This window comes from Ptychodera flava, chromosome 1, assembly GCF_041260155.1.
Source record: "Ptychodera flava strain L36383 chromosome 1, AS_Pfla_20210202, whole genome shotgun sequence".
NCBI classification, from domain to species: Eukaryota; Metazoa; Hemichordata; class Enteropneusta; family Ptychoderidae; genus Ptychodera; species Ptychodera flava.
The window spans coordinates 18,740,151-18,759,336 of NC_091928.1; the positions used below are offsets into that span (position 1 = coordinate 18,740,151).

Genomic DNA, 19,186 nt, shown 5'->3' on the forward strand with positions numbered 1-19,186 from the left:
ACTTCGCGAGACGCTTTAATAGCGATGTCATTTATATGTGTCCCATCTTCAGTTTTGAATAATCTACTTATTAAATCATACTTTCATTTTCATTGGTGTCATCACCGTCATACCTTTTGTTTCAGAACTTGAACTGAAACAAGTGAAGTATCGTACTTGTAGATATTTTATAAGATATTACTGATATAAAATTTACCTGGGACAACGTTTGCGAAGAAGTATCAAATATAAAATATATGTTGGATGCACAATGACGTTTCCACCCGAGGTATTCATGTCTGGGGAGCTGAGGTGCGGTGGTTATAGATATCATGATTGCTGCCCTCAACATCACAGCCGGTGATCATGAGGCAGACTTACTTGAACGTTACCAAAGTTTTCCTTGGCCGATAATAATTAATCCCGGAAAATAATTGTTATCTCGACATGGACTGTATAAAAGCAGCCTGGTCTCCACTTAATCAAAGAAATTTGCTTATCTTCACTCTGCAAATAAACTTTTTGATTTCCCATGCATACGAAAATTTGTGTGCACTTCTTCATAACTGGAGACAATATTCGCGTCTGCATGTCGGCAGACGTGCTCCAATATTCAAATATTTGATTTATGACGTCAGACTTATAAAAAGGACACGGGGAAAAAAAAAGAAATAAAATAATCACCACTTGAAATCTTACCTTTTCAGCACACTAGATATTTCGTTGATATCCTATTATTACTGCGTAAAATTCGACTACGCTTAATTTGAATAGCGAGGCCACTGGACAAACAGCATTCTTTCATACTACATCGAATTGTGGCCATGGATTGTTGCTGTACCATAGGTAGCAATACGCCTGTGCAGTAATCTCCCAACGGTTGCATTTCTATGCCTGGTGATGCAGGAATGCCAAGCTCGTTTATTTCATCCCTAGGTCTTGATTGAAAAAAAATAGCTAAGAATTACTTTCTTGTTACCGATGTGAAGTATTTAGGCTTAGATTATTTCTAACTGTTATTTTGAGAGAAAAAATAAAACTAACCTATTCTAATGTGGTGCATCATTGACATCTGCATATTTTCATGTTACAATCACGCCAGAAGTTGACGACATGACGTCATTCAAACAAGTGGTTTCAAATCATGGATAAGCTAGGGGGTTGTTATTATGTTGAGAAGCTGTCGCACATGACCTAAAAAACGGTGGGGCAGTTAGATATCACTCCCTGTCAGAAATCTGGCCATCTGAGGCGAGGAGGCGGCGAACTATTCCACAAATGATTGTGCAACAAATGCTGCGCAGTAGAGATTACTGTGACCTGTACTTATGCCTGCAACATTTACCTGACAGTAGTTCCGATTGTGAGAACGTTACCAACGAAGTAAGTGTTCGGATACGAGTCTGTACAATGCACACTATTTCCGAAAAGCATTCTAAAACAGTCAACGACCAGCAACTGGTTCTTATCAGCGTAAAATACTTTATTGTTCTCCATTCACAAGCACGCGTGTAATGTAATTTTTGAGGTTAAGTAGGTAATGATTAACTAATGTTTATCTTGTTCCCTGTAAACAAAAAGAAGCGTTTGTACCCATATGATATCAGGCAAAGCAGCGCCCTCTCATGGACGGCAAAGAATTGAGTATGTTAGGCAGCTGCTGTATAACAGAGTGCCTGAGGAGCAATATCTACGTATACGTACAGAGAAAGCCCGCATCTTATAAAGAAGTCATTAGAAATTTTGCATTGACAGCCAGAATTAGGTGAAAATTGTACTCTAAATGGTATGTCATTGATTCCATAGAAAATACAACTTTTTAAAATGATATTTTACTTTTCTTTTTTGAAAAAGCGATACAGGAAAAAATTATTACCTTAAAATTTGAATTAATTCTTAACATTTCGATCGTTTTACACCAAATATAAATTTTCGAATAAAACGAGGATGTTTTTCTTAGTCCAACTTTGCTAATGTTCATGTTTATAGAATACGTAAGTTGTGCGGGAGTCATTTAGTAACTTGAACAAATCGATGGTTCATAGTGTTAGATAATGCGACTGAATGACAAGAAGGTATATTTTGGCATAAACCTGTTACAGATTATCATCTCAACGAATCACGCACTAATTGAAAATGGTTGTTTAAATTTTCAGGTACCTGCTACAGCGATTAATTCACCTCTGAAAAGTACTTTCGCCTTTTTTGACTCAAGTATCCTGTTCGCGTTTCCCACTTGGCAAATTCTGCCACACTTTTCTAAAAATAAAAAGATCTGCAATCTGATCGACGTCCCTAGCATCGAGGGAATTTGAAACTCGTCCGGTATGTTACATCTCACTAGGGTTTGGTCACGCGGCAGGTGAGTCAATAAACAAACAAACATGCGGAAGTGAATGAGCATTCCTTCTGAGTTTGAACTTGCTGAGCCAATAACCAATGCAGTGCTGACGTCACGATACCACCACAATTTTGAAATGATATCACCATTTCATCAGAATGCATTTAATTTCATCAGGTTAATTTTTACCGAAATGGTGAAACGGTCAGCTGATGACAACACAGCGTAGCTCTGATACCTAACATAAGTATTTCCTATGGAATTTAAATAAACTACATGCATTTCTAGAATAACTATGAAAATTTAATTTATATCGATTAAGCATTAGTACAATAAAAATACAAATCGTTTGGGGAAAAAGAAGAATGAATGTCCTTGAAAATGTAAAATATTGAACAGGAACTGAAGAATATACCAATCCCGATATCTGTAAAACATCTGTAGTTATATGAAATCTATATGCTATGGGAATTCAGTAAATTCTCGATAGGATGTAAACTCACAACGTACGACACCAGGTCACCTGGCGAAGACATCACAGTCATAACCGCTCAGCCAAATCCCTACTCTAATAGAAGAGGGGTATAAGTTGTTACAATTTTCTGACCGCGAACACCCCCCCCCCCTCAATGCTGTAGAATTCATGAAGCACTCGCCAATACATACTCACTATCTTACATCACGAACACGCTAAAATATTGACACATCACTGGGAGTATAGCCCGCTGCGCAATATAGACTGATTTTCGAATCCAGGTCACAGACCATCACCTATGCCATCGACTATTGGCCCTGGTTGTGTCTATGGATATATATGTAATATAGAAATAGTGAGGTAATAACATCAGAACTGATGAGTCATGTGCGAAATCTCTCTCTTGGCGTTTTTTGGTTGTTGTAAATAGTAAAGTATTATTAAAATTCCATCTCAGAATTAATTTGTTTTTGGTCTGTCAGTGAATTTCGATTCGTTCCACCACAAGTAATTTCTTAAAAAGCTATAACTAAATATGTATAAGACGCTAAATTCTATATTCGATCACAATAAAAACAGTTATACTTGTGATGGATTAACATGACAATAAATTCTACGAAAGCTACAAACAAGAATTATGTTAAAATAATGTTTTCTCAATGTTTCAGACAAAGCGTTCCTTCTGGACACAGTATGACATGATGTATTTTTTGTTTCAAATTTACCAAAGTTCCATAACTGAGAGTCCAGAAAAATCTTGTTAAGATGTTTATACATGCTTGCTTCTTTGACTCCGACAATGGAATGACTGTGCTAAAAGTTTAACTGTCGACAAGCTGTACTATAGATCCAGCAGAATTATCTCCGCGACTACGTGGTAGTATGGACTTTTCAAAGTATCGTCTAGAAGTTCACGCTTTCTCTGTCAAGACAAGTGTAATGGTTGAAAAGTTGCTGTACTTTGGGGAGGAATTCACTGGGTTGCTTAATGTTAGCTCTTGTCACGTCTTTCAGTGCCCTAGCGCTAGCGGCGTTGGTTACGATGTAGGGCGGTAAACTAGGCCGTGATAGTAATCGCTCGATCTTGCGGGCGGACGACTTCGTCTCTGCGTATTCCTTGATCTAGTTGGTTGACTGGCGGCAAAGTCATCTAGATCCATTTGCTGACCGGTTGGCAGTGAGTTTGTCGATCTGTGGTCTGGTGCGCTGTAAACGCTGTTCTTACTAGTTTGCCAAGGTCTTCTGTAAGAGACCCCGGGGAGGCTTCTCGTGTCTGACGGAGGACGGTCTTCCGGCGGAGAGTCCGAGCTGGCCAGGCCTTCTCGGGAGCTGCTGATAGTCTTGGCGGCTTTCCATTCGCTGTCTGTTGGGCTGTACTCGGGAAGGTATTCTTCAGACGATGGCTGGAACGGGTTACGATCCATTTGCTGGGGAGGCATTTGCGGTTCCTGGAAGTCATGGTGCCGTGAGTGAGGGTAGACGTGTTCCCCAGATGCTGTCAGCGTATCGGTCGAGCGATCGCCATCGGAGAAAGCCGCAGAGTCGCGGAGACTCGGTTCCGAGCGGTGATGAGACGGCGCTTGGCTGTCGAAGTGATCGCTATGTTGTGGCGGCATACTGTTCGTAGGCGAAGCTAGGTAAAGATCCTCATCTGAAATTCTCTCGTTGATTTGGGGAACCTGTGCAGGTTCGACGTTGAGACTCCCAACCACGAACAGCTTGGCTTCTACCGGCTCACCATACAGCTTCTCAAGGCTTTTTCTGATAGAGCCTTCGGTGAACTTTTCTCTGTCGCCGGGTCCACTGTACGGCTTCGGTCGGGCCTGTACATTGACAGCCTGTCTAGGAACATCGTGCACGTCATAGTACTCGTCCGAAGACGAAATTGGTTCGGCCACGAAGACTGGACCCTGCTGGTCCCTGCGATCTCTAGGCTCTGAAGAAAGTGCCGGGTTGGACGAGTGCGGAGTGATTCTGCCGGGAGGTTGACCAGTCGCCTGCTCCGTGTCGTAATACTCCGATGACCAACCAGAGCTGCTGAAGCTGGACGCCCTGTGACCCGCTGGGACGATGTTGGCTGCCGACAACTCTCCGTCTCGGTAGCGATCATCATGTCGCCCCTCCGGTTCGGCGTTCTCCCCCTCATCGGGGACTTCGTCATAACGGTGATGCTTGACTGATGGGGTACTCGTGTTCAGCTTCTCACTCGACGCTTGGGTTGACACACCTGAAAGACTTGGCGTCGAGATATCCGAAGCTGCCCTCGCCGACGGAACATTTTGCTCGTCAAGACCGTACGCGGCTAAATAATCCCGATCGGTCGGCGAAGTGTTCGAAGTCTCCCGCCAGTCGTCAGATTCGTTTCCATAGCTAGGATTGGTCGTCGTCTCCAAGGTAATACTTTCTTTCTGTATGGCGGGAACTTCCGCCATTTCAATCTGTGCATCCTCTCGTCGACGATTGGATGGTGTGATGACTCTCGGTGGATGATCCAGCTGCTCAATTGGAACTCTCTCTTGGTTGCCCTGGCTACCATCCTGATGCGGAGACTGCGAAGTTTGGAGGCGCTCTCTCGACCTAGCACGTCTCTGTCGGTCCTGTCTCTCTTCCGCTATCAGCGTGTTGGCGTAGGCAACATTGTCATGTCCACGTGAGCGTTTTGGGGCTTCGTCCATGACGTCAGGCGTAGGATCTTCGCTGTATTGGTTCGCGTAAGTTGTAGATGATGATGTGGTTGTCCTCCTTGGTGGGGGCCTGCTGTGATTGTTTGCTGATACTTTCCTGCACAATGACATAACGAAAGGAGTCACAGATTAGGCAAAGAATAGTTAAACTCTTCCTCGGAATCGCCGCTTCTCCTTAAGCCATTGTTGTTTTGTTTTGATTTGCTTTGAAATTATGCTAAACATACTGTCTTCTGCATTGCAATTATTTTAATGCTTTTGGGGCATTGTGTTGTGCATATTGTTTCCAATTGGAGAATCATCATGAGCAAATGTTCCGAATGTGTTATGTAAACACTGCCTGCACATGTAATGCCTCTATTATTGCGTAGTTTGTGAAATATAGACTTCAAGTGAAGCTAGCGAGAGATTTCCTGATATATTTAGCGTCTTTACATGTAAGATGCACGTTTGTTGTTTACATTTGAATTCTGGTCCGGACCAGAATTCACTTGTCAACAACAATACAGTCCACACATGTATAGAAACTGAGTCAACAAGCAGAATACTGAGTATCCAAACACGCTTTCAGGAGAACACAAACTGTAGCTGACTTTAAAAAGATACTAGGGAAAAGGTCGTAGAAAGCTGCAGCTATTGGCAATTTAATAAAGAAAGATTTTTTTCTGAGCAAACCATCTGCACTCTAGGTTACTTTTTGTTTGAAATAACATGCTATGACAAGAGAATTACGGTGTTCGTCAGTGTGCCAGCTCTGAAAACTGTTAACAATATCATGTGACGTCTATTTTAGCTCTCGTGTTTTATGAGCGCTTATATCCATGTGTGTACACGTGCATTTGTCTGACTGTTTGTTTGTCTGTCCGTCCGTCTGTTTGTGGATAAAATTGCTCAGAACACTGGTTAGATTCAACTGAAATTTGATGCACTGATTGAGTTTCCGAGCATGAAGAACGGGAAGAATTCTCGAGCATAATTAGCGTTCAGTTGCATACTTTGACTATGCAATTGGTTCAACTGAAATCTACCCATGCAGGCTTAGTATTTGGGATGAAGTTCAAGGCTAGGAAACAAAAGAAAAGCTTGATTTTATAAATTGGAAAAAAATAGACTCAGAGTAGAAGTTGCTTACATTGGTCCATCGCCTATCAGATCTTCTGGTCCTCCCTCCATGATGTAGTAACCCACGGCAACTGACAGTAGCGCTATCATCATTTCTATGGCACCAAGGAGTACCAAGGCCACGTCCAAACTGACACGAAGAGGCTGAATGAAAAACAGTGACATCACAAAATAATGTCAGTGACCAATGGCTTTTGGAATTGGTGAAAGTGATATCTGGGATAATTAAGACGCCACGCATCCAAACTTTTCTGCAGAAAATAAAATAAGCATGGCATTTCTGACCGTCTGTCTGCATGATTCAGTCAGACTGTGATTTCAATCAATCAGCACAATAATATGTCTTCATTTAACGCGATTCTCAAGTTTAAACTTTGGTAATTCTACATTGAAGTACAAATACTCACCACGGAGCCGCATCTAGGATCGTACACTTCGTTGTTCTCAGGGTTGCAGTAACTGGAGTTCAGCTCATTGGCTGCGGCTGCAAACGCATGCGCAATGATTATTATTGCGATGATGGTGGAGGCCAGTGCCAGTGCCTCGAAAGCGTGGCCCTGTAACCAGTCAATAAAATCATACAGAGCATTTAAATTGAAGTCTGATATATTTATTGTCTTCACGTGGCAAGAAACAGCCAGGATTCAGTAACAAAAATTAAGTTGTAAACCAGAAAACCGCTGGAAGGATCTTGTCGAGAACACGGGGTTTCGGCGTGATATCTAAAAACTTACATACTAAATCTACAGAGAGATTCCAGACAAGGCAATACCACACGCTTTCTTTGCTTAAAATTTCACAGCTCGGATTCGACGCGGTTAACGTTTGTTCGTCGATGTTGGAATTCGAGAAACGCATGGCATCAGGCTTGTTAAGTACACAATAAAATTTCAGTGATTCGTGAAACTTTAATTTTGTCCACTGTCACATACCTCTGTCAAGTTCATGTTTATGTGTTTAATTCGTACGACACAGGGAGAACAAACATAGATCTCACCACAGAGAAAGACCCTTATGGAGTTTTCCATGGATCGCCCCTGTGTATTTGTACAACCAGTTTACTCACCGCTGAGCGACTGTGTGCATTGTTGTAAAGTAAACAGCCAATACCGCCAGTCACCAAGAACTGAAATGTAAAGAATGACCACGCCTCATTAAGTGTAAGAGATTGTGTGTATCTAAATTCAAGTTTCAAGTTTCTATCTCAAAACACTTGAGTAATAAAGTGAGGTAATCCGAACTTTTCACGGTATCTGTACTTGGCGGATGTTATTTTTGTTCTTCCTACGTCAAGTAGACCATCAAATTTCACTATCAGTTATTAATTGAATATTACGCCATACTTATCGTCTTTTTCCCTGACAATTTAAAGATTTGACAACATAGTAAATTGTCGCCATCAAAATAAACCCGCGACTTCATTCTCCTATAGATTCTTTATGTGTGACAATCATCATCATCATCATCATCATCATCATCATCATCATCATCATCATCATCATCATCATCATCATCATCATCATCATCTAACCCTCATCATCATCATCATCATCATCATCATCATCATCATCATAATCATCATCATTATCATCATCATCACTCTTATCACCACCACCACCACCACCACCATCATCATCATCATCATCATCATCATCATCATATCATCATATCACCATCACCACTTTATCACCAACACCACCATCATCACCACAACCACCATCATCATCACAACCACCACCACCGCCACCACCATCATCATCACCACCACCATCATCATCATCATCATCATCATCATCATCATCATCATCATCACCATCTAACCCTCATCATCATAATAATCATCATTATCATCATCATCACTCTTATCACCACCACCACAACCACCACCATCATCATCATAATAACCCTTATCATCATTACCATCACCATCACCAACATTACCACTACCACTACCATCCTAAACAACTACTTATCACACTGTAGTGTTTCAAGTTACCGAATGGCACACATTTTGAAACCTGTTAAAACAAAGATCACCCACACGAGAAGAGTTCTTGGGTTTATCACTGTAACCTGACAACCGGGGACATAATCCATTGGATTCAGAAATTGTGTTTACTTCCTTTTCAACAAGTTAAGAAATTGTTTTGGGGGTGTAGATACCATCATTCATGAGTCTATTCAAATTCCGAGAGAAACTTACCACGACTCCTCCCCATATCGGTGTAGCGGCCTGGTAACCAAAGCAACGGAAGACCATGAACAGTGCTCCGATTGTGATGATGAGCAGGCCCATCGTAATGTGTGCTATGGACAGCTTCAGAACCAGCTTCAGGAGATACTTGCGAACGGTTGCCTCCCTGGCCTCTCTAGGTCTGTCCGACATGCTGGGTGTCTGAAATGTGAAATGGGTTCAAATTCAAGAGGCTGTGTCAACAAAAACAGTGTGACATTATCATCGCAAAGAAGGCAACTTCTATTTTCTATAGTGAACATATCTTTTTGTTCTATAGTGAACATATCTTTTTGTTCTATAGTGAACATATCTTTTTGCGAACAGTACCGATAAAACTTATCGCAGGGAAGATGTTTTGAAGTGCAAGGAAAGACTGGTACTTTGTTAATACGGGGGCGTAGTGCGTAAGATTTATGTCCGGGCGGGGGGAAAAAACGTCAGCCAACATTTACATTGTTCGGCGGGTTCAAGTGTGAGAGATCAGAATCGGTACAATGTTAACTCATCGAGATTTGTTTGTTTGATTTGTGTTTGGTGGTTTAAAATATATTTTGCTCGAAAGTTGTGCTTCAAGCGTTGCAATCGACTTTGAAAATTTTAAGCATCAAAAGTGTTGTGAAACTTTTGATTGAGAATTTGAAAAATTATTATCTGCGTGTCAAGTTTAATTGTCCCGGTGAACCGTTAAGTCAAAGGCAGTGACCTCTGACCTCGTGAGTCAGATTCCAGAGAGATAATGCTGAACACAGAATTCGAATTCAGGTATGCCCGGGTGTATTTGATACGTCCTACCATCAATGCGAGCTGAACAATTTGCAATATCCAGTACTCCACATAAAAAACATGGATTTTTTTCTGTTCATAACGGGTACACCAGACGCATCTATTAATAGCACCGTAGCACCTACAGATATGGGGAGATTAATCGTAACAACGGCGAGACCACTCGAAATTCGAAAAGACGTCTTGATATGTATCAAAGGTCACAGTAAATGGCGCCCTGAGAGATGCGCCGTAAAAACATTGTGTAGAAGGTACATAAACGTGTATATGGCACCGGGAATGTCCGCCACAAAGGGCGTGTGAATTCAAGGTAAATTTGAAACAACCGAAATGAAATAATAAACTTCTTACGCGCTATCGAAATATGGAAAGTGACGGCTACGATTTCTCAAGAATAGCAGGATATATAGAACGACTCACTGATAATCAGTTAGGTGTACCGCTTCCGTTGTCACCCGGACGAAAAACGATATAACGATCGATAAAATATCCAATGGTTGGACTCACTTGACCGATTTACGTACCTGTTCCCGGGAATGCGGCATGGCTGAAACGTGTCTTGAGTTCTTGGTCTGTCTCTCTTGGATTCCTTTGGTTTGACTTTACGTATTATACGGCCGAGAGACGGTTATTGTTCGGTAGAGACTCCTGTGTTGTTATCTGCGCGGAACGACTAGATTGAGAAATATTCTAGTGTCGGCCCAAACTGCCTACGTATGTTTATTCGGTGGTTACTGATTAACCAGATACCAGATCGTTAACGGTACTCAGTTCATGACTGTTTAAAGTGCGAGGCAGATGGTTATTAGTCAAGATTAAAGTAGCTGGACTTGTCTTGTGACTGAAGTGAGAAAACGAACGCGTGGTCGGCGATGGCCATTTTTGCTGATAAATATCACGCCTGTCTGTCACATTTACAAAATTGGCGCGTGGTCACCTTGACGATCGCGATAGTGACAAACAAAAGACATGATTTATGAAATACTCTCAAATAGCCGTATATCTCATCAATTTTCCGTGACGTAATGTCAACAAAGGTTATTGAGATTTTGATCATCAGTTCTACATTCAGATAATTGTTCAGTTTCCTTTTTCCTTCATTTAAATAAGATTTCTGAAAAAATAGAAGTGATACAATTTTGACTGTTTTTTTTTTAACTGGAAGTAAGGTGATACCACGTCACGTTTGTCCGAGGCGAGTCAATCTTTGTAATCTAGTGCAGGGAGATAAGGTTAACCCTATCGGTTCGTACCAGTCAGTAATTATTACACAAAGTTACATCACAGCAAATGACGTCGGCAGGAAACAAAATGAATCTTTCCGCAAGAATCCTACAGGTGGCGCCATAACTTACAAATCCGTCGTCTGCACTTCAACTACTTTTTTTCAAGTTGCTCGATAATTACACTGAGTCAAGACGGTCGGAATTGTATTTTGCTGCACATGGCTTCTATATAATGCTTAATAAGACAAGGGAGTTCCCGACACGGATAAACACGTGAACTCCTCTTGATATTATGGTCGCAAGGTGATGGCGATCGTCTTGAAAACAACGTTATTGGTCAATTAGTTGCGTCAAAATTCGGTGAAAACCTGATTTATATACTTTCTCAGGGAAAGACCAAACACTCTCATGTGCTACTTGGCTTTCAATGAAAATATACGAGTAGGACGCCCTCTGCCGACACCTCGCTTCCGCAAGTCACTGAGTTCATGTTTAGCAAAGAAGTGATACGAAAGGCCATGGCAAAATACATCTCTGAAGAGAAGCTATGTTCTGTTTTTCTCGGTGAGATGTTTGTCTCTATTCCTGAACTGCATTCGCTATTTTGAAAATTCCAATCAACATCAATGTACTTAGTAATTTCCAAAGTCCGTGGAACGACTCTTTAGCACACCTACATGTAGAGCGCCCGAGGCCAATGACTGTCACTTTTGAAGAATTTTTCACTACTTTTGTTTTCGAAATTGAAGAAGGAGAAAATCGCAGTCGTTTGTTCAAAACATTGTCGTCGAAGGATGAGAAGATAGTCTTGAACTTTGGAAAACATCTGTGTGAATGACGTTTTGGCGCTTGGTCAAAAACCAAGTATCACTACAGTTTTTAGGAACGACATGTCGCTGCCGAACCATATCGGGAACGCTGGAGCCGGATTTTTATGATGAACTTGTTAACTTGAAGAACTAGGTTTTCGTTGCTGTGAAGTGGTTTAACAATAAACGTACTCTAATTATTTAAAGAGACCACGAATTCGAAGTATATGCGAAGCTGAAACCAAAAGAAACTGTTGTGTGAATACTTTTTAATGGTAGCAGTATTTCCATATGCGTCATGGCTTTATCAAGTGAGGGCGCTGATCAGATTATATTACAGTCACCCACACGTTCAATCGAACTAGACGCAGACGCGTACTGTATAATAAACTCAACAGCACCGATCACTGGGAAATAATCGTATCATTAAAACTCAATAAATGAGAGATACTAAACAGAAAAAAATAACCAATTTTCGTGACATATGCCTTGGCAAATAAAAATCATATATAATATTATTCTCCGAGTCGGCCAGACCTAAGTATAATAGTGACTCTACATATAGATGACGTCTTCCTTCTCATCTTTTGAAGATCGATGATGTCGGTACGGTGGTGACAATTATGCGTAAACTGTACTTGATGCAGCTTTAAATCTTCTGAAACTGATCTTGTGAAAGCGAGAAATCCGAGGTTTCTTTAGTTAGGACGAACACAGTATTCCAAGATCTTCAAGTTCCTCAGGCTTCTGAACATGAGGTAGGGTGTGGAATGTTCGGGACTGATGCAAAAACTATCAGGCTCGGAAGGTGCGAACAAAGTATATTAATCTGAAGCACATTCCTTTGGCCTTTGCAGTGAATGATGTTCATTCAGAATTTAATGTCGATTTTTCGAAAAGCACCGATACACAAACTAGATAAGTAGATTCCTCGCATGGAGGGCGCTATCTGTAGTACCCTCAATGATACAAATGAAGCAGGCTGGCAGCAAAATGTGAAAAGTGAGAAGTTTAATTGTTCTTGATGATTGGATCGTTGGGTCACTCTCCAATCCCACGTTATGCAACTGGAATGATATTTTACTTCATGGGTGAATAATATATACTTTAAGACGATGATCAAAGTTGACGATTTTTGGGCACAATCTCAACTCTGTTTTCCGCTAAACAGGATTAAATATTCAGTAAAATATTTTACGGTCAGTACCAAAAAATCAAGTTTGAACATTCCAGTGGATAATTCTAACCATTCATAGCTGAAAATACAATGTTACATACTGTTTGGAGCTCATGCAAGCTTAAACTCAAATCCTAATTGGTTGGTGCATCTAATATGTATATTAAAGGATAACAGTTTTCCCTTACTTTGTGTCAATGTTTATTTGTCAGTGGATATTCAGACGAGGGCATTTTTTGTCGAGAGGGCGCAAACGAGATCGTTCATTTGCATTCAGCAAATGGGTAATTTTTGACACTTCTGTAGTTATAGCCTACAGCATTGTAATTTTGTACAAAGGGTGACTTCATGCAACTATTCCGTGTGTTCTTGATATCACAAAAAGGTAAACAAAGATCGACTTTCTCCCTTTAAACGTGGAGGATGCAGCTTGCACTCATTTTACAGTTTAAAAACATTTTAACTTTCATTCTTTATGTCTTCCGATCAATTTTTCATACAATTTTCGTTCACCTTACTTGTGAGCTCGAATTGAATCATCAATCAATACACTGATACTGATGATAATAAACTTGGAAGAATGATAAAACAGTTTACGACAACTTAAATTGGCAAGACTGAAGTACACTGGGCCCGTACTGTACAATTTCACACATCATTGTAAGCCTAGGGGGTCATGCTGCTTTGCAAAGCTGTTGGAGACCCCCTAAGAAATTATAATTCTTTCAAAACTGAAAATTTGGGCCCGATGTTTTTCTTCAGTTGTGGTCATGAATTTATCCTAACCTCATGCTTATTGGATCCAAAATCTTCCCTGTACCATTTGAATATCTTGCTCAGCTTGACTTCTCCACTTGACAAGTTCACCTGGCATCCATCTTCACTTTCAAGGAAGGCCTCTCCAGCAAGACTGAGTTCATTGTCAACGTCCTTGAAGTAGAAACGAGAACAATTTCACCATATAATTCTGTGATTAAATGTAATGGATCTGCACTTAACTTTCCATTCATCCTTATCGCCAACGTAAATTGATTTTATTCCAGCGACAGTCTTTTCAATGGTAGTGTACTAACTGTATGCAGGAAGATAGTTATGCCAGTGCGTCACTCATAATTCCGAAAGGTAGGATATGCAATTAAAAACACACAAAAAAATTAACACACTATCAAATGCCATTATTTGACAGTTTCCTCATACAGTCTGAGAATACAATTTTACATCACTTTATGGTTCCAATGGTCGTGACATGACTGCTGCGAGGAAGTATTTTGTCGTAATAACACGATTGGAACTAATTTGGGATAATTGGATGGTGAAGCGATGCGGGTTTTATCTGCAAATGTAATCTCATCTGCTTAACTTTCTGAGCAATACACTTGTTTTTATGAGTAATCTGGAACATTCAGCTGTAGGGCACTTAAAATGTAAAGATCCGATTATCCCAAATTAGTTCCAATCGTGTTGAATATCAAGGTCATGGTTTTATCTTGCAAGGGAACATTGCCAACAATGGACAATCCTACCACAAAAACTCCTAAAACCTAAACGTGCACAGACGCAAAACAAAGACTTTACTTACTCTTGCCATATTACATTATTAAGACACCTGCATACATGCACCTCACCTACAATATTGTTCAAATTTGCAAGACCAACTCCCATTTCACCTAATATTTAAATTGTTACTTCGCCCGCTTTCTGAAATTTGCAATCATTCAGAAGATTATATTACTACCAGCATAATTTAATGCTTTACACACAGTTGAAAATAAATAATTTTTGATGTGTGTCGAAAGTAGAGAGTGAACAAATAAGGATTATTACCTTTATTGCTCAAACACAGATGCATTCGCTGTTACATCAAAACTATTCAAACTGAATAACCCCTACCGTCGCATATATAGGTCCTCCCTGATCCACAGTGAACAATTGGAGCAACCAAAATCTGATGATAAATAGGAAGCATATGTCTTTGTTCTTACCTTTAGCTGAATAACACCTTTTCACGTGCCAAAGGTCATCAAATGTGGCATGATGCATATTCCGAATGCTTGTAGCTAAAAGTACTTAGGGTAAAAATTGTCACCTCAACTGCTGCTTGTAAATATCAATGATAAAATTCATCAGTTAACAGGGGACCCTTTCCTGCAATGCTTCGTGGCACAGCCCTGTCATTTTTGCAGATGACAAGCATATGAAAGCTTATTCTATTCCAAGTAGAGGAAGGAAAGATATCGATTTTTGTAACGCAGATCAAGGTACGATCTTTTACTGATAACAAAAATGTACTTAGTATAGGAAGCGAATGAATAGTCTATTGACATTATTTTACCACAAAATAGTAAAAATAAATGTTTTAATTTTTTAACCGTTAACATACACTTTTTTGGTTCTGTTTGTAAAATAATTTTGGGGGTCAACTCTAAAAATAATATTGAGATTGTCAAGTGTTCACCCTATGAGCAAACCTTGTCTATCCGGTGTAATAGTTGACAGCTTTATTCAGTGTCTTGTGTTGTTGAAAATGGAATTCGGGTCCGCATTAAGGATAGGAAACAATAACATCATGTTGGCAAGGGTAATGCTATGAAAAAATACTGGGGGAAGAATAACAAATCCATATTTGTTTGATGTAGCACAATGCAGAAAATGGTGGTTTTTTTATTAGTATGATCCCTTGAGCACTGTAATCACCCCCAAAAATCAGGGCAACATTTTACCAACCTTTATGAATTTTTCTGTGATTGTTTCCATGATTTTGTACTTAATGGATATAAAGTTTCACGAACTACACTTTTTGACCAAAATTTTGAGAAAATCAGAAAAAATTGCCTACATCTGAAAGACATTGTTGGTTGTTATATTGTATAAAGGCAACAAAAATCGACTTATACACTCAAAGGGTTAATCAAAGGATATGGCATATTTCTATGAGGTGAAGCTAAAGAAGCAAGAAGGAACACAACTCTTTCTCATCATTTTATTGTCCACTCACTGTACCCTACACAGCATATACAAAGTCAGATAAACGACTATGTTCGCTAACAACTTTTAGCTGTGTGTTTTGCTGAAATTTAAGAAAGTGACAAAAAGTAATTATAAGCATATCTTCTGTTGAAAAAGCATGGGGTAGGGGTACTTTGGGACCCTAACTCAAAAGTAGGACGGTGGCCCTCCCCCCTTTTCGGTTTATATTTGTTGTTAAAATAAATTAAAAAAGCACAACATATGCAAATATCAGAAAAATACCGCAATTATACGGTGTCGCTCAAATTTGATCAGAATTGGTACATACCAGTATGGGTACCAAAGATCAACAATAAATGTTGTTTATCTGTTCAGTGCAGGAAAATTCTACGTTGATGTTATGACAATGATTTCTGCACAGTACAACCAGAAAAACAACAAGAAATATTTAAACCAGAAAAACAAGAATGACAAAAGTAATTAAGGTCTGAAACTTTAGGTACTGAAGGTCAACTTTAGCAACATGATATGCATAGCAGAAAGGCAGCTAGCCCCCCTTAGTTTGACCATAGACGGTCTTCCTCCCCTCTACTGTCTATGGTTTGAGCAGGTCTGTTAATATGTAACAGTTCATAAACAATGACAGGAAATGACTCAAGTCAGTGGAGTAAGATTGTTTCAAGCCTGTTTCAGAATTTCGCTTTTTCTTACCTCATTTGCACATTTTTGACACTGATGTGTTCATTTGAACAAATTCACATCTCAACCCCTACATCTACCTGTACACCAAATACTAAGACAGTAGCTTTGGCGGTATGGGAGCCTTTGTGTGTGACGGACATACATCCGCACATACCCACAAATATACAGACACTTAGACTCATCATATAAGCTCTTTTTGGTATTTATATATAAAACCAAATATGAGCTAAAAATGATAACACTTCCCTGACACGTTTCAGGCATGCACATTTCAAAAAATGAAATCATCAAAAAATGACAGAGATGTCCATTTGTGGTTGAAAAAGCATGGTACTTTGTAATCCCTTAACTCAAAATGTAGGATGGAACCCATCTTTTCTGTTCGTTTTGTTGATATAATTGATCAAGCACAACATATGCGAAAAATCAGAAAAATGACAATATTCACTTACAGGTGTTGGGTGTTTCTTCAGTGAAAACAATCAAAAACAACAGAGAAAGGCCCGTTCATTTGTTGAAAAATGCTTGGGTTAGGGATACTTTGGGACCCCTAACTCAAACAGTCGGACTGGAATATTGTTATTTTCCTGATTTTGCATATATTGCTCTCCGATCACCAACGCAGGGGCTTATCGCCCTGACCAAATAACCAGTTAGCAGCTCACAATGTATGAGCTGCTAATGAGATATTTGGTCAGCCTGACCAAATATCTGATACTCTCTGAGGTATAGCCCGTGCTTTGGAAGATCAAAATAATGAAAGGTGATTGGGGAGGGTAATTAAGAGAGATATTGCCTTTTTTATTGAAATACTATACGGATATAGCTGGGTAAAGTAATTGGCACACACATAAAAAAGGTAAGGCTTGTATAATGAAAAAAGTTAAATAAATGACAAGTATTGATCATATTCATAATCTCTTGACAAATAATGCTTGAAGTACCCTGTGGTATAACTAAACTTATCTAATAACAGATGCTCTGATGAACACATTCCCGGTCTAACTTGCAATTGGGTGACACAGTCCATGATGGGCATCTTAAAAACGTGGAAATTTTGACTTGGACTAAATTGGACTAATTCACAAAATATTGGAAATTTCATGTCCTCAGTACATTGTTCACTTTGTTATTTTCGACGCATATGTGTCGCAGACAACAGCTATTTGCTAGATGTACTCAAAAATAAATCCTGGTATTTTGTGAATGATCTCATATCATACAAATACACAGCTAATTTGACAGTAAAATGCAGCATGATATGATAATGCATTTATTGCTATTGATTAACAAACATCTTTTAAACATTGATGTAATTGAAAGCCATTTGTCACAATGGCTTTGAAATGCTGCCTTAATTGAAATTTCTTTCATTCATTTCATTCATGGATATAGTTTATCAACCCATTAAAAGTGCCGTAGTCGTAACTCTCCATGATGTTTTCATTATTTTTGTTCCATAGAAACGATATGTTTTCTTAGAAAATATTGAAACATTGAAAGCGAAACTATTAGTCTTGCACATACACTACATCAAGTACATAATGTGATTTTATATTTCTAATTGACAAATGAATTCTCATCTGGACTAAATTCCAGTCGTCAACAAAAATGTGAGACATTAAATAGATTCCAGCTGCCTCGACAAGTTGAATACCAGGTATTTTGACAGAACTTCGAAGCAGAATTTCACTTCACGAAAATTTCATTTCACAAACAGCACGTAAATGCTGTACAATACAACTATGTTACAGTTAATTGAGCTTTAATTAATTACAGAAGTGAATTATGGTTCAGGGCTACTTGCTGAAAATGCAATCAATGACAACCAACTTGCAAATGTTGCATTTCTAAGACATGAAATGACAGTCAAAATAATGAAAAGTTAAAACCATGAACAGAAAACAACATCAGTGTCTGTATATTTGTCACATGATTAAAAAATGCAGCTCGTTAAATATCTTTGTATTTATTTGAATGTCAAACCTGAGTTTTGCATAATGTTATCATGCAGCATTGTTAATTAGTTTACTTATCTGAAAGAACAATTATAATGTTCAGCCTTGTCTGTAAAAGGAAAAAGAACTTTGTTTGTGCAAAATTGGATCAAGTCTGTGAACACAAGAGAAGGTTGTCTGAAGCACAATCTTTTATATATCTGAATCATTTCATCCAAAGATATCAGACTTCTGTGACAAACTGACTCATCATTGGGTCACAGTGAACTGTGTCTGTGCAGGGGGCTGAACACATTCCAGTCAGTAACTCCCTGTGATCACAAGTACGTGTGAGAATTCCAAAATCTCACACAGGGTGCCTCTGCGAGAGATGTTTTCAAAATCTCAAAATTTCAGAATTCTTTGCCTGTCTTCACACTCTGCACACTAATTTGAAGACTAAAGAGAAAATTCGCTGTGCACTGTGACTTTGTGAATGCATTTATATAGAATCTTTATACAGAATTTAAAAACTATCTACTGTTGATTGACCAATCAGAGTGCTCAATTCAGGGTGTTTTATCTACTCGTAAAGCCTTGGTCACCAAATTCCAGAACGAATGACAGCGCCGTAGTAAAGTACTGTCCAATCAAAAGTGAACATGTCATATTCTGTAGACATCTGGTACGTTTTAATATTCAAATTTGGTAATACAGCGGAAACCAGCTGCAACACAAAATCTGCTGT

The 19,186-nt window shown here is 39.3% G+C and overlaps 2 protein-coding genes across 2 annotated transcripts in view; both read right to left on the reverse strand.

Moving 5' to 3' along the window:
• LOC139132024 (nucleolar and coiled-body phosphoprotein 1-like) overlaps positions 1 to 696 on the reverse strand; it is a 60,762-nt gene extending 60,066 nt beyond the window's left edge. Inside the window, exon 1 of the mRNA XM_070698386.1 lies at positions 679 to 696. The gene's annotated coding sequence lies outside the window, so the exon portion shown is untranslated. The remainder of the gene's footprint in view (positions 1 to 678) is intronic.
• Positions 697 to 2,449: 1,753 nt separating this feature from the next.
• Positions 2,450 to 10,334, reverse strand: LOC139132041 (uncharacterized). The gene is made up of 6 exons (XM_070698423.1): positions 10,145 to 10,334; positions 8,805 to 8,996; positions 7,668 to 7,727; positions 7,009 to 7,158; positions 6,612 to 6,745; positions 2,450 to 5,576 (listed from the first exon to the last, which is right to left on the reverse strand). The coding sequence occupies exons 1-6, from the start codon at positions 10,163 to 10,165 to the stop codon at positions 3,833 to 3,835; spliced, it is 2,301 nt and encodes a 766-aa protein (XP_070554524.1). The 5' UTR covers positions 10,166 to 10,334; the 3' UTR covers positions 2,450 to 3,832.
• Between the last annotated feature and the right edge of the window lie 8,852 nt (positions 10,335 to 19,186).